The 15834-nt window shown below is 35.3% G+C and overlaps 1 protein-coding gene across 1 annotated transcript in view; it reads left to right on the forward strand.

The window, feature by feature from the left end:
• Positions 1 to 4778, forward strand: part of LOC123549384 (zinc finger CCHC domain-containing protein 2-like) — a 51353-nt gene extending 46575 nt beyond the window's left edge. Inside the window, exons 9-11 of the mRNA XM_053546712.1 lie at positions 3011 to 3599; positions 3680 to 4248; positions 4735 to 4778. Of these exons, the coding sequence (XP_053402687.1) occupies positions 3011 to 3599; positions 3680 to 4248; positions 4735 to 4778 (1202 nt within the window). The remainder of the gene's footprint in view (positions 1 to 3010; positions 3600 to 3679; positions 4249 to 4734) is intronic.
• Positions 4779 to 15834: the final 11056 nt, after the last annotated feature.

A 15834-nucleotide genomic window follows, 5' to 3' on the forward strand; every position in this document is an offset into this window, starting at 1 on the left:
AACCTTTTTATCATAGGGCGAATTTTTTTTTAAATTTATCTTCAGAAATTTTTGGGCAGAATGTTGCCTTGATGAAATCTAGGCCGATTTTAAAAAGGGTCACTCGGGGGCAAAAATGGGCACTAGGTCAAATCAAAAAAAAACCTTTTGGGATGCGATAGAGGCGGTATTTTTCAATTTTATCTGCATGAATTTTGGTCAGAATGATTTCCTTTATAAATTTAGGCCCAGTTTTGAAAATGGGTTCACTGGTCAAAACTAGTCACTAGCAATCACTAAAAAACCCGTGTATGCGATAGAGGCTGATTTTTTCAAAGATTTTTATGAATTTTTGGGGCGAATGTTTCCTTGATGAATTTTGACCAAGTTTTAAAAGGGGCAAGGTTAAAAAAATAGTCACTAGCAAAACAAAGAAAAACCTTGTTATGCAATAAGGCTGTTTTTTCAAAATGTCTTTATGAAATTTAGCCAGAATGATTACCCTTTAAAAAATCTAGGTGATTTCGAAATGGGTCATCTGGGGGCAAAACTAGGTCACAGGCAAATCGAAGAAAAACATTGTGTATGCAATAGAATTTTTTCAATTGATCTTCATGAAATTTGGCAAGTGATTTCCTTGATGAAAAAAAAGGTCGGTTTTGAAAATGGATTATCTGAGGTCAAAAGCTAGGTCACTAGGCAAATTAAAGAAAAATCTTGTGTATGCGATAGAGACTGTTTTTCAGTTGAATTTTTAAATTTTTTTCAGGTTGTTGCCCTTTAAGAAATCTGGTCGAATTTTTTAAAAGGGACTGAGGCAAAAACTAGGGCTCTTGGTCAAAACAAAGAAAAAACTTCTGTATTGATAGAGGCGTATTTTCAGTTGATCTTCATGAATTTTGGTCAGAATGATTGCCTTGATAAAATCTAGGTCAGTTTGAACAGGGTCATCTAGGTCAAAAACAGTCATATCTAAGAAAATGCTTGTTTTTAATCGCAAGAGACCAATTTTTGGTCCAATCTTAATGAAAATTGGTCAGAATATTTGTTTCCATGAAATCACTAGGTCAAACTTTTTTACACTGTTAAGGAGTGTTTCTTAGGTGAGCGACCTAGGGCCATCTTGGCCCTCTTGTTTGGGGTTATTACCCTTTATCATATTTTCTTAAAAAAAATTGTCCGGAGTATAACTCCAAAGTACTGGAGGGATTTTCTTCAAACTCATACACTGAATGAACACATTGGGAGGAAGTGCAGTGTGCAAGAACAATAACTCTACCCTTGCCTATTTTTTGAGTATTCCCCTTATTCATATTTTCTTAAAACATTTGTCCGGAGCAAACTCCAAAAGAAACTGGAGGGATTTTCTTCAAACTTCATACACTGAAGAACACATTGGGAGGAAGTGCGTGTGCAAAAACAATAACTCTACCTTGCCTATTTTTGAGTTATATCCCCTTTATCATATTTTCTTAAAACATTTTGTCCGGAGCATATCTTCTTCAGCAGGGAGGGATTTTGATATATCTTGGCACAAATGTTTACCACTACGAGGCGGATGTCTGCGCAAGAACCAGGTCCCTAGGTCTAAGGTCAAGGTCACACTTAGAGGTCAAAGGATACAAGAAGAAAACCTTGTCCGGAGCATTTCTTCTTCATGAAATAGAGGGATTTTGATATAACTTGGGCACAAAAGTTCACCCACCACGAGAGGGAGTGCCCACGCGCAAGTTTCCAGGTCACTAGTCTAAGGTTCAAGGTCACACTTAGATGCCAAAGGTCAGATACAAGAAGACTTTGTCCGAAGCATTTCTTCTTCATGCAGGGAGGGATTTTGAAAAACTTGGCATAAAATTATACACCATCATGAGACAAAGTGTCATGCGCAGTTCCCTTCTTTAGAATTACTTCCCTTTGTTGTTACTAAAATACTTTTATTGTAACTTTTCATTACTAGTCGTAGGGAAAAATCGAGACCACTTTTCTGTAGTACAACATCATGCTATATCCAATTTTGAGGTGTATTTTCACCAGTTTCTACCTGATAAAGATTTTTGTGTGGACGGGGTTTTTTTTTTTTTTTTTAAGATTAACTTTAAAGCCCCTGATGCGGACCACAACTAAACGGTTCTTCAAAAGCTTTCCCCAAAATGAAATACTTTTAGACACTAACTTGCCAGGAACTTTAGCCTTCAATTATAATATGCCCGGCGGGGGGATTAGCCATGTGTAACATGGCTCTTGTTTTAATGTTGTCACGCATAGCTCTAAAAGTATTTGAACTAGAGTCACCAAAGATAACAGGAATGTTGGTCAGCATGTGCAAATATGCACCTGGGGTTTCGCATCCAGATTCATTCCAGGGATTTTTTTTCGGCCGTTTTTATAGCCGTTATGTGGCTATATTCCCAATGCCAAAAAGTATGTATTTTTCCTAAAATGAGTGCAAAAATTCCCAGTCTACATTCTGAAAAAAATTCATCAAAATTGCAGAAACATTGACCAAATTATTGACAATTTTGTAATGGAAGTATGTTAAAGAGGTTGTACAATGTGAAACAAGTGTATGAGAAAGTGCTTAAACACATCCTTACTATATCCTATTGGACTAAATATTTCCCAATTTGGAACATTTGCTCATCAAAATTCCCAATTTTGGGGGTATAGGCTATGTTCCCAAATCAGCTAGAAAAAAAACATGCATTCAGTATTGTAGGAGTTATGGCCCCTGACTTAGGAAAAAATTGTCATTTTAATGTTTTGTCATGCGTAGCTCCGAAAATATTTTACCTACAGTCATTATGAAGAGAAATGAGTTAGTTGATCTGTGTCCTTTGTCATGTAGTGGGGGCATCTGTGTCCCATGGACACATATCTAGTTTAGCAGTATATTATAAAGGAAATACCAGGTTTTGCTAGTTTAGAAAATAGAAAAACATTATTTCCGTAACTGTTTTTATGCATGATTTAATGCACTGATGCTTTCATTCTGCAAGCATTGCATTTTCGTAAAATAAAACCTATCTTTCAGACAAAAAACCTGGCCAGTATAGAGGAAATGTCAGAGTTAAAGGACATTCTGCCCCTAACTCAGCTAGATCAGCTCGTCCGGAGAGAATGATCGATTCTAAACAAGACACATACTCTAATAATGGCACTCCTCCACTCCCAACAGAGAAAAGTGACTCTAATGTTAATAATGCTGGAAGTAATGGGAGTAGCGGGTACACCTCGGATCCTACATCAACACGACCTTTGATGCGGACATACAAAGCTCAGCCAGCACACACCAATAACATACAGTCACATTCTAAAGTTATCAACATGCCTGAAAATAACTTTAAAGGTGGTGCACAACCTTTTGTGCAAATAATGGCTCCTCAACACTTGAGAGATATGACCTTGAACTCGACCTCTGGACATCCAGGTTACACCATGTCTCCAGCTGATATAGGTCATAGGTCAATGATATATTTTCCACAGGGAACATCCAGTTGTTTGGCAAGATCTCATTTCAACCCAGTAATGTGGGCTGGTTTCCCGGCCCATTTTCCATCCTGCACTGCAGTAAACCAGTCAATATTCCTGCTCAACCTACAGTTATTAATGGGAATGCCCAGGTATAGCAGGAAAAAAGCTAAAGGTTTTCCCTGGATCTCCAGCAGTAGTTACAACCAAATCCACTACCAGAACTTTAAACAGGAAAATCTCCAAATGTACTACTAAATAGTGTAGATAACCAGGTGCAGACTTCAGATACCAGCACGCATAGGTGTCCTGCTACACAGACTGTAGTGAGCTCTGCTTCATCCAGTAACTCAACGGCTACCTATACAAGTAGTGGCCAAACTGTGACAACAAATCGCCCTGCATCATGTTCTAATTGTGGTTGCCCCGGACATAGAGAGGGATCAATTCCTAATAATATATTCTTGCCTCCAATGCAAACCAATATGTGGCCAACGCCTTACCCAAATGGCCTCGTACCAATGCATATGCAAATGCCACATCTCTATCATCATCATATGCCCTATCATCCAAATGGACTCAACCAAGAGCTGTATAATCCTACTGTGTATGGAATGTCTCATTCAAACAGTCAAGGGATGGCTGGTATTTCAAATGTGATATATAATAGTTTTAATAATCACCAGCCATCGAGTGGTGGATATAATCAAAAGAAGCCAAGGAAAATAAACTGTCACAATTGCGGCTCATCAAAACACACTGCAGGAGACTGTCCCGAGGTCTCCATGGAAGCCATGTCAGGTATGCTGGATTTTTCCTATTCAGATGCTTTCCTATTTTATAATTTATAGAAATGTTTTTTCTTACTTCAAAAATGGTATAAGTTATTGTATGTTCATCTTGTTTTGATTTTGTGGTTGGCAAGTGCCAACTTTTAAAGAGGTGTAAAGTGGTCTTAAACTGTAATGTTATTGTTTGACAATTTCTGCAACTTTTTTAATGCAGTTTACATTGAATTTACTAGGAATTAGTTTAGTATTTTGACTAGTGATGCATTTTGGGGTTATGGTATACCTTTTACGGTCTATTTCAGACTTGTTAAGAACAATAAATTTCACTCTGAACTATTTGTTATAATTATCAGTTGAAAACCATGCTGACTCCTTGTTACCATGGATTGTATATATGAATAATAAACAGGAAATTTTGGAGTAGTTTACCCCATTGAATGAATGAAGAATTTTTTTTGAAGTCTTGTAAAAATAAAACAATTTTACTCTATTTCAGGCCATCCAATTTATTCGTACAAACCAAAAAACGAGTCTGATTGACAGAAAGCCAAGGCATAGATCTGCAAGAAATGTTGCATTCATCCTTCGTGTATAGGAGAGTATTTATTGGAGAAAGGCATCAAACGGAATTTAATTTTTTTACTGTATATTGTTAGGGCAAAATGAATTGTGCAAGAAATTTATCATAAAATATTACGGCTGTTTACATTAATTATACAATGTCAGGTTGTTTCTAATAAACCGGTAGTAGTAAAAAAGGTAGTACTTAAAGATTTTGTTTTGAAAATTCTAAACCTATTTTTGTAGGAGCTTTTAGTCTTCTTTTATTTAAGTGGCAAGCAGTTACTGAGAAAATTTAATTTGCTTACAGCTAATAAAGTCTCCTTGCAAATAAAAATAACTTTGAAACAATTTTGAATAGTTTTCTTTGTACATAAAGACTTTTTTACTGATCAGTTTTGATTTCGTCATGTTCATATCTGTTCTTCAAAGATGTTTTAAAATTATGAAAAAGTAGATTCCCCAAATCCACGAATATTTTCCAGCTTTATTAAAATTGCAGTATATTAGGATTTATTTTTGCCTGTACATGCCATTATGTTTTAGATGACAGTTTTAGTTACTTTTCTACCTCGGTGTTTTATGCTTTTAAAATTGGATTGTTTACTAACTTTGTCACAAACCAGGAAGTATTGCAATACAGAAACATATTTGTATAGATAATTTTACCTTAAAGTTTAGTTAAATAAGAAAAAAAAGGAGAAATCTGAGGAGCTGATTTTTGCCAGCCTGTATTTAGATTGCATCTGATTTTGCAACGTTACATTCATAAACTTTATCAGAAAGAATTGTGTAATATATCATGCATTAGGATGTTTTAGACACATACAATGATTGGCCTAATTGTAATTTAGTCTACTGGGAAATACGAGAAATGATATTACACAAGCTTGACTCGATCGTATAAAAAAAACCATGTTGTTTTGCTTTAAGTACTGGACTATCCAAAGTATTCCAAAGTAATTAAAACTGCTTTCAGTCAGAAAAAAAGATAATTTTCTTGTTTTATTAAAATGAGATATGTAAGAATGGCCTAAAATGTGAGGCTTGAGTGCCAAATTGTTCATTTTAGATGTAAATAGTGACATGATGTATAAAGTTAATCTGTTAACTCTCGTGTGATGTAATGAATATGCATATTACAGCTTGTGTTTACGCTTAACCCTTAGCCTGCTGGCGGCAGATGATTCTGCCTTTGCGACCAGTGCAGACCAAGATCAGCCTGCACATCCGTGCAGACTGATCATGGTCTGCACTGTTCGCTATTCAGTCAGTAAATTTTGAGTGCAAACCCCTTTGAATAATCAATGGCACTGTCCAAATTGAAAGATGGACCAGTCCATTATAGAAATATAGCAGGGTAAGGGTTAATATGATAAATACAGGAGAGGGAAAACAGGTAAAGCAAACTTGCAAGGACATGTTCGGTTTTACATATGATTATGCTTTAAGATTATCTAACAACTAGGGCAAAATTCAGCTGCAATATTGTATAATTCAGTCTATTTTGAAATGTTTTGTTACATATTTATCTGCATAATACATATTACTGTGTTACAGTGCTGTTGTAGATCTCATTATGTGACTCAAAATGTGAAAAAGTGTTGTGAATGAAAAAAAAAAAGAAAATAGGGTCAAGTGGATAGTACATGCTAGTGAAAGTGTAAAATAGGAAAATGGGAAAGTGTGTGAAATAGGGAAATATGAATGTGAAATAGTAAAAAAGCACATGTTAGTGAAAAAGATGTGAAAATGTAAAAACAAAAAAACAGTGAAAGTGAAAAATAGTAAAATTGGAAAAAATGTGTAAATATTTGATAGTTTTGAAAATGTTAATCTTGTAAATCAAAGATAAGCATCATGTATGAGTGTATTGTTTTAGTTGCCTAGTTCTTATTCAAGTGCTGTAACATAAAAGTTTAGATAAAAGTTGTGATAACAGATATAAAATAAAATCATTTATATTTAAACAGACATTATCAAGCTCATCTCAGTTCTTGTAACCTAAGTGTTTATTTTTCTTTCTTTTTTCATTGAAAATACTACATGCTTTTGTCTAGTCATTGCGGAAGTGCTGAAAAACATGCATTTTGACATGCACAAAATTGAAATAAAACCTACATTTTGACATGCGCAAAATTGAAATAAAACATACATTTTGACATGTGCAAATCTGAAATACAACATACATTTTGACATGCGCAAAACTGAAATCTTTAGGTTGACCAGCCAGGTTAAAAATCGATTCTTTCAAGAATAAAAATTTACAGTGATGTGTTGACTTTTGGCCTGAGGTGTAAAGCTTGTATATGTTTGTGCAAAAAGATATTGAAAAATCCATCATAATAGTAAATGTTTACGTATCACTCTGGATAACCAGCTATCCCAATGCTGACGGACAAATAACCTCAGTGGAAAAATTAACCTCAGTGTAAATAGAAAGGTTGATTTTAGTCGAGCCCGCTTGCGGTGAGCTCGACTTAGTCGTCACTTTTGCCGGGTAGGTGTATGTGCGACTGTGTGTGCGTCTGTCCGATTTTGTCCGGACCCTAACTTTGACATGCATGGACCAATCTTGTTTATATTTGGCATGAATGTTTACCTTATTGAGGAGTGTCATGCGCAAACCCCATGTTCCTATCTCAAAGGTCAAGGTCACTTTTGGATGTCAAAAGTCAAATTGAAGTTTGTCCGGAGCATTTCTTCTTCATGCATGGTGGGAATTTGATGTAACTTGGCTTGAATGTTCACCATTATGAGACAGAGTGTCATGCGCAAGAACCGGGTCCTTAAGTCTAAGGTCAAGGTCACACTTTACAGCTGGCGAGCTTGACATTCTGCCCGTGAGCATACTTGTTTTATTTTGTTGATAGGAAGGCACTTTCTGCTCATACCTGTTAAAGCAAAAGGTCGGGGTTCACAGATTGAGTAAAACTTTGGATTTTCGTTCATTTTTTAGTAAATGGAATTTCTAGAAACATAAAGAATGTTCTGAGAACAGAAGGAATAAATGTAAGTCATGCCCATTCCATAACAAAACTGTCGTGTTGATATGCAAAGATTGGCTCTGTATCAATAGAAATAAATGAAAAAATCACCCTACCTATTTACATCTGGGTTAATATTTCTATCTGGGTTGTTTGTCCGTAGGATGTGGGAACAGCCTGTTACCCAGTATGCATATAGATTATGGTGATACTGAATATGCATGTTTTTATCATTCTGCTAATAGGTTTACAATTCTATGCCATCTTTCTATAATTTTGTTTATTTTGCTGCATTTGAAAACAATAAAGTTATGTTCAAAATTAATGAAATAGTGATGTTGCTTTTGTTGAAAAATAAATGTTTAAATTGCAAAACTTAAATCAAAATTATAACTGTTGAAACTCTGTTTTTCAGATTCAGTCATTCTAAAGAGACCAAGCTTTATAAACTTGAAAAAAAACCCTGAAATTTAAACTTAAAAAAAAGGAAGCTTTATGTAGGGTTGTTTTTTGTAGTGTCTTAGACTTAATGTACTGGCAACATATTGCATTCAAATAAAGTAGGAGGACTGTTTCAGTGTTTTTGAAATACATGTTAAACAATTATTTATTGATTCAAAAGTTTTTCATATTAAATATTAAGCAAATTTTTTTATTAAAAAATATACATGGAATATATTGCACTGAGAATTCATAGCATTTGATACTTAAAGAAGGAAGTTATGTTTCAGAAATTAAGTCAGTTTTACAAGTCGTATTAAGGGTATTTCTGTAAAAATATAACTGTTTGGCACTTTCAAAAGTAGGAATTAGGTACCTATTAAAACAGTGACTACCATTTATTAAACACACAATCACCAATAATATAAATTGGGCTTTTGTAAAAATGTTTTGATTTTTAGCTCACCTGTCACAAAGTGACAAGGTGAGCTTTTGTGATCGCGCGGTGTCCGTCGTCCGTGCGTGCGTGCGTGCGTGCGTGCGTGCGTGCGTCAGTCCGTAAACTTTTGCTTGTGACCACTCTAGAGGTCACATTTTTCATGGGATCTTTATGAAAGTTGGTCAGAATGTTCAACTTGATGATATCTAGGTCAAGTTCGAAACTGGGTCACGTGCCGTCAAAAACTAGGTCAGTAGGTCTAAAAATAGAAAAACCTTGTGACCTCTCTAGAGGCCATATTTTTCATGGGATCTGTATGAAAGTTGGTCTGAATGTTCATCTTGATGATATCTAGGTCAAGTTCGAAACTGGGTCACGTGCGGTCAAAAACTAGGTCAGTAGGTCTAAAAATAGAAAAACCTTGTGACCTCTCTAGAGGCCATATATTTCATGAGATCTGTATGAAAGTTGGTCTGAATGTTCACCTTGATGATATCTAGGTCAAGTTCGAAAGTGGGTCACGTGCCATCAAAAACTAGGTCAGTAGGTCAAATAATAGAAAAACCTTGTGACCTCTCTAGAGGCCATATTTTTCATGGGATCTGTATGAAAGTTGGTCTGAATGTTCATCTTGATGATATCTAGGTCAAGTTCGAAAGTGGGTCACATGCCGTCAAAAACTAGGTCAGTAGGTCAAATAATAGAAAAACCTTGTGACCTCTCTAAAGGCCATATTTTTCATGGGACCTGTATGAAAGTTGGTCTGAATGTTCATCTTGATGATATCTAGGTCAAGTTCGAAACTGGGTCACGTGCGGTCAAAACTAGGTCAGTAGGTCTAAAAATAGAAAAACCTTGTGACCTCTCTAGAGGCCATATATATCATGAGATCTTCATGAAAATTGGTCAGAATGTTCACCTTGATGATATCTAGGTCAAGTTTGAAAGTGGGTCACGTGCCATCAAAAACTAGGTCAGTAGGTCAAATAATAGAAAAACCTTGTGACCTCTCTAAAGGCCATATTTTTCATGGGATCTATATGAAAGTTGGTCTGAATGTTCATCTTGATGATATCTAGGTCAAGTTCGAAACAGGGTCATGTGCGGTCAAAAACTAGGTCAGTAGGTCTAAAAATAGAAAAACCTTGTGACCTCTCTAGAGGCCATACTTGTGAATGGATCTCCATAAAAATTGGTCAGAATGTTCATCTTGATGATATCTAAGTCAAGTTCGAAAGTGGGTCACGTGCCATCAAAAAGTAGATCAGTAGGTCAAATAATGAAAAAACGTTGTGACCACTCTAGAGGCCATATTTTTCATGGGATCTGTATGAAAGTTGGTCTGAATGTTTATCTTGATGATATATAGGTCAAGTTTGAAACTGGGTCAACTGCGATCAAAAACTAGGTCAGTAGGTCTTGAAATAGAAAAACCTTGTGACCTCTCTAGAGGCCATACCCTTGAATGGATCTTCATGAAAATTGGTCAGAATGTTCACCTTGATGATATCTAGGTCAAGTTTGAAACTGGGTCACGTGCCATAAAAAACTAGGTCAGTAGGTCAAATAATAAAAAAACCTTGTGACCTCTCTAGAGGCCATACCTTTCATGGGATCTGTATGAAAGTTGGTCTGAATGTTCATCTTGATGATATCTAGGTCAGGTTTGAAACTGGGTCAACTGCGGTCAGAAGTAGGTCAGTAGGTCTAAAATTAGAAAAATCTTTTGACCTCTCTAGAGGCCATATTTTTCAATGGATCTTCATGAAAATTGATCTGAATGTTCACCTTGATGATATCTAGGTCAGTTTCGAAACTGGGTCACGTGCGGTCAAAAACTAGGCCAGTAGGTATAAAAATAGAAAAACCTTGTGACCTCTCTAGAGGCCATATTTTTCATGAGATCTTCATGAAAATTAGTGATAATGTTCACCTTGATATCTAGGTAAAGTTCAAAACAGGGTCACGTACCTTTGAAAACTAGGTCAATAGGTCAAATAATAGAAAAACCTTGTGACCTCTCTAGAGACCATATTTTTCAATGGATCTTCATGAAAATTGGTCAGAATTTTTATCTTGATAATATCTAGGTCAGGTTCAAAACTGGGTCACATGAGCTCAAAAACTAGGTCACTATGTCAAATAATAGAAAAAACGACGTCATACTCAAAACTGGGTCATGTGGGAAGAGGTGAGCGATTCAGGACCATCATGGTCCTCTTGTTTTTGTTCAAGATAGGTTATGTCATCAACCTTTCTTTTCGATAGGGAGGCAGTGTTTTTCAACTAGAAATGTCAGGTGTTAAAACAGGAACTTTACTTGCTGAAATAAAAATTTGTTTCAGTGTTACCAGAACTTTGTGACAAAAAAGTTTGAGATACAGAATTTCAGCAGCTGTAATTCAGATAAAAATAGATCCAGTTACTTCAAGGGTCATGGTCCATTAAATATCAGAATTATCATTTTAGTGTGGGCAGCATAGCATATACTTTGCGGCAGATTTCAAACAAGTTTTTATGATCTGAAATAATGTAGTGATATAATGTTTAAAGCAAATACTGAGTGCAAGATAAACTGCCGTCAGCCCCTTTGTCCCAAATAATAAAGAATTGATGATGTGTACGTACATTGAAGTGGTCAGAAATGAAGATATTTGAGCCACGCCATGGGAAAATCAACATAGTGACTTTGTGACCAGCATGGATCCAGAGATGCGCAGTCTGGTCAGGATCCATGCTGTTCACTTTCAAAGCCTATAGTAATTAGAGAAACTGTTAGCGACCAGCATGGATCCTGACCACTATGTTGGTTTTCTCATGGCACGGCTCATATTATTTAGATTGGTTATGAACTACACTATATTTTCTTTATTGTTTCATTGTAGTAATATTCATTTCATTAATGGTCCTGTTTTTAAACATTTATTCAAACTTTGTAGCATATTTTAAATCAAATGTAAACTTGCAGTAGCAGCAGTCTGACCATTTCACAAATTGCATCTTAGTAATACTTGAAGTGAATCTTAATGTAATAATTTGTACCAATAGTCACTTTCAAAGTACTCAGATTTTATGGATTTTTTTAGAGAAATTCTTTTTCGCCTCATATGTGTGGGTTAGTCTCTTTGATTATATTGTGCAAATGTGGGATTAACCTTTAGCCTGCTGGTGGCAAATGCTTTTGCCTTTGCGACCAGTGCAGACCAAGATCAACCTGCACATCCGTGCAGGCTGATCATGGTCTTCACTGTTCGCTAATAATAAATGGTTTTGCCAAAATTGTATGATGGACCAGTCCATTTTAGAAGTTTAGCAGGCTAAGGATTAAACACAGTACATTGTACCACTGGATTTATTGTCAAACATTGCTCAGTTACTGTCATAACCATGTAGTCTCAGGTACCTCGTCGGCAAGAACCAAAAAAACATCAAACACCTGTCCAGGTATAAATAGAGCTCTTTGAATTCTTTATTTACTGTAACATATTTTAAGTGTGTTTTATACTGGCTGGATATTCACTCTTCAGAATCAAAGTTTATTAGCTAAAATTGAAGGTTTTTTTTACATGTTACATTTGTTGTCATATTTTACATACTATATTTAAGCAAGAATAATTTCAGCATTAGTGTCTATTTTGGAGTCTAGTTCAGTCTGCAAAATTAGGTTTTAGAAATGGTTGTCATTCAGTCAACCAATTTATCAAATTTGGTTGGCTGAAGTAAAAAGTGGTTGCTCGAAATTTTTGTTGAGAAGTTCTACATGCAGTTGAAATAACTGATGTAAAGCGCCTCATAATATTTTAACCAATGAAACATGTACATGTCTCAGCAAAAATGTCAGCCAGTAATAACTGGCATCCCTCAATGTGTAAGTGCATGCCTGCACCAGTTACACAATTACGAGAGGGGGATTATTGAATTATCAATTGCTGATAAATTGAGACTGTGCGCTGGTGTTTTCTCACACATTTAATCAATGATTTTATCCGTATTTGCCAGTGTTTTGAAGAAATTTTTTTGAAAATTCTTACTTGTCCATCGGTAAGCAAACATTATAAAAGTGGTTGTCCGAGCCAAAAAATGGTTGCCCGGAGCAATTGGACAACCGCTAATTTCGCAGACTGCTAGTTTGAATTATTGACTTATACACTGGTCTTTTTATTAGTAGTTAACTCTCACATAGTTTGGTATTATTTCATGTTTCATAGAATTTCTTCATTTCTGCAGAAACTCTCTGAGTGTAGTTTGCAATTGTTTATTTCAGGATTATTTACTGAACTCACTGTAAATATACCATATATAATTTAATCAACCTTATGAAGATACATTTTGAAGTCCACATTCTTGTCAATCATAACTGTATAATACGCATTTGTCAGTTGGTTGTTCTGTAAATGGTACAATTTATTTGTTTCATAAATATAAAATTAATGTATGTATTTCAGAAATACAGGAAGGGGATTGTAACAATTTGGCCCAATGTTAGCTACACTATAGTGATAATATTAAGTTCCTGCTTTATAAACAGGCATTTCTAATTCTGTTGCCTTTACGTCAGTAATTTTGTTTTAACTGTTGGAGATTTCACATGGCAACTGTAATGGTGGGTGAAGTATTGCAGGTAGCGGTAACAAATGTTTGTAAGTACTTTTTAGCTCACCTGAGCACAAAGTGCTTATGTTGAGCTATTGTGGTCATGCGTCCGTCCGTCCATTGTCAACAACAACAAAACGACATCTCCCCCAAAACCACTGAATGGATTTTGCTTAAACTTGGCATGAATGTTCCTCTACCAAAGTTGTTCAAACAGTTCTGCTTGGTTGCACATAGGGGCCACCAGAGCTAAAAATAGAAAAATCTTCAAACGACATCTCCTCGTTTGGTCTGATATTGAAATAATTTCGCACAAATGGTCCTGACGTCACCCTCTACCAAGATTGTTCAAATTATACCAATTCGTCAAAAAGCATGGCCGCCAGGGGGCGTTGTCACTTTTCCCTGTATGTATTTAGTGGGAATTAAAAAAATATTGTGTGAAACTGTTGGGCGGATTTTAAAATAATTTTACACAAATGGTCCTTGTGAGACCCCCTGCCAAGATTGTTCAAATTATTTTGATTCGTCAAAAAACATGGCCTACAGGGGGCATGGTCACTTTTCCCTTTATGTATATAGTGAAAATTTTTAAAAATCTTGTGTGGAACTGCTAGCCCGATTTTAAAATAATTTTACATAAATGGTTCTTGTTTGACCTTCTACAAATATTGTTGAAATGTTCTGATTCGTCAAAAAACATGGCTGCCAGAGGGCATGTTCACTTTTCATCAACAATTTCTTTAAACAATATCTCCTCCAAAACCACTGAATGGATTTGGATGAAACTTTACACAAATGATCTCTTGGTAACCCTCTTTCAAAGTGTTTAAATGGTTTTGGTTCATTGAACATATGGGTCTTTTTGGTTAAAAATAGGTTTTTAGCTAACATACTTGTAAATGAGATGTGAAACCAAAATTTGTAGTCCTGTTTGGCGCCATATAACCTATACTGTGTTGGTGCGCCGTAAAACCCAAATAAATAAATATAGAAATCCTTTTCCCTAAGCTTTGGTATTTGGCCTGTGATATAATGGTTTGACTCTGTACCATACCTACTACGCCCCTGTGTCTGACATGTACTTACTATAGGCTTTTATATAAGAAACATTAAAAATTTTCTTCTCTGAATCAATAATAGCTAGGGCCTTGATATTTGGCAAGTGATATCAGATTTGTAATTTCTACGCAATTATTCAAATTATTGCCCTAGGTTCAAAAATGTGTGTGAAATGTATATAATATAAGCTAACATAGAAGAAACCTAACTCTGTACCTATACAAACACACTTGAAGCCTTTCACACAGGTGAGCGCTTTAGGATCAATGACCCTCCTATTATCAAAGTTTATTTATGTCAGATCAAAAGAAAAATGAATTAGAAATAGGCGAGTCTGTAGCATTTGATGTGACAGATTATAGCTTGACAGATTTCCAGCACATTCCCTGGTCAGTTCAGAGATAAACATCTCAGGAGATGAAGTTTTTTAACAAGATAATCAAATGAGAAAAGGTTTCATACTTGACACATTTAGTCGACTTCATTCTCATATGTGATGGTTCAGAGTATGCTGGTTGTATTCTCTCTTGTAAGCATGCCATATTACAAAAACATTGTTAGGGGACCTAGTTGTCCAGTTGTTTGAAAAGTAACAGATTATGATAAAATTACTCTGCATAAAAAGTTTCTTTTAATATTTATGTATTGCATGCATTTTTTAAGCCAAAGTATTTTTACTTTGTTGCTATGTAGTATGTGTTAAAAGTTGTATGGAAACAAGATCAAAATAATTTATTGTATTTAATAGAAATGAAATCGAAAAAATATTATGTGTGACATCCTGTAGAATTTTTTGATTATGCTGTGTACAAAGACAGTAACATGGAAATTAAACTAGATTTTTCTTATTCCCTTTATTAAAACACTGGACTCCTTGAAGCTTGGATGCATTTGTGAACATCCTATTTAAAAAGACCAAAATGTTAAATACATATAATGTACACTTACTCAGGTCAGTAGTCAAAATTATCAGCTACATTCATGTAATAAAAGACTTTCTAAATAGTTTGCCAGCTAATAGCCAAACCTGTTAGCCTTCAGACTGTGGGTAAATAGTTTTTACTATTGACCAGTCATTTAATACTGTATAGCGGGCTATTTCTACGGGGGGGGGATATTTATGCGTTTCTGCGGTCTCGCGGTAGAATCGCAAAAATATTTCCAGCAGAATATTCATCCAGCAAAAATTTAAAACGCAAAAAATCTGCATTATTTTCACCAACGTTGTTTCACGCTATGTTTCCTTAGGTAATCCGAAATTCACAATGGCATGGTCTGATTATTGGAAATTACCATCGCCATCTGACAATTACCGATAATTGTATAATTAGGTGTGAAGGTCAATCAAAGTCCTAACTGTTAATCCCTCAGGAAACATTTTTCTTCTGTGAATGAAATAAACTGAGTGAATTTCACTTGTGTTATTAATCCCTTGTGAAGATCTTCTGAAATTTACTTTAGTAACCTTTATATAAGCAGTGTAACCGTTATGCCGATATACTGTAGTTTGAAG

Source organism: Mercenaria mercenaria, chromosome 6 (genome assembly GCF_021730395.1).
Source record: "Mercenaria mercenaria strain notata chromosome 6, MADL_Memer_1, whole genome shotgun sequence".
Classification (NCBI taxonomy): Eukaryota; Metazoa; Mollusca; class Bivalvia; order Venerida; family Veneridae; genus Mercenaria; species Mercenaria mercenaria.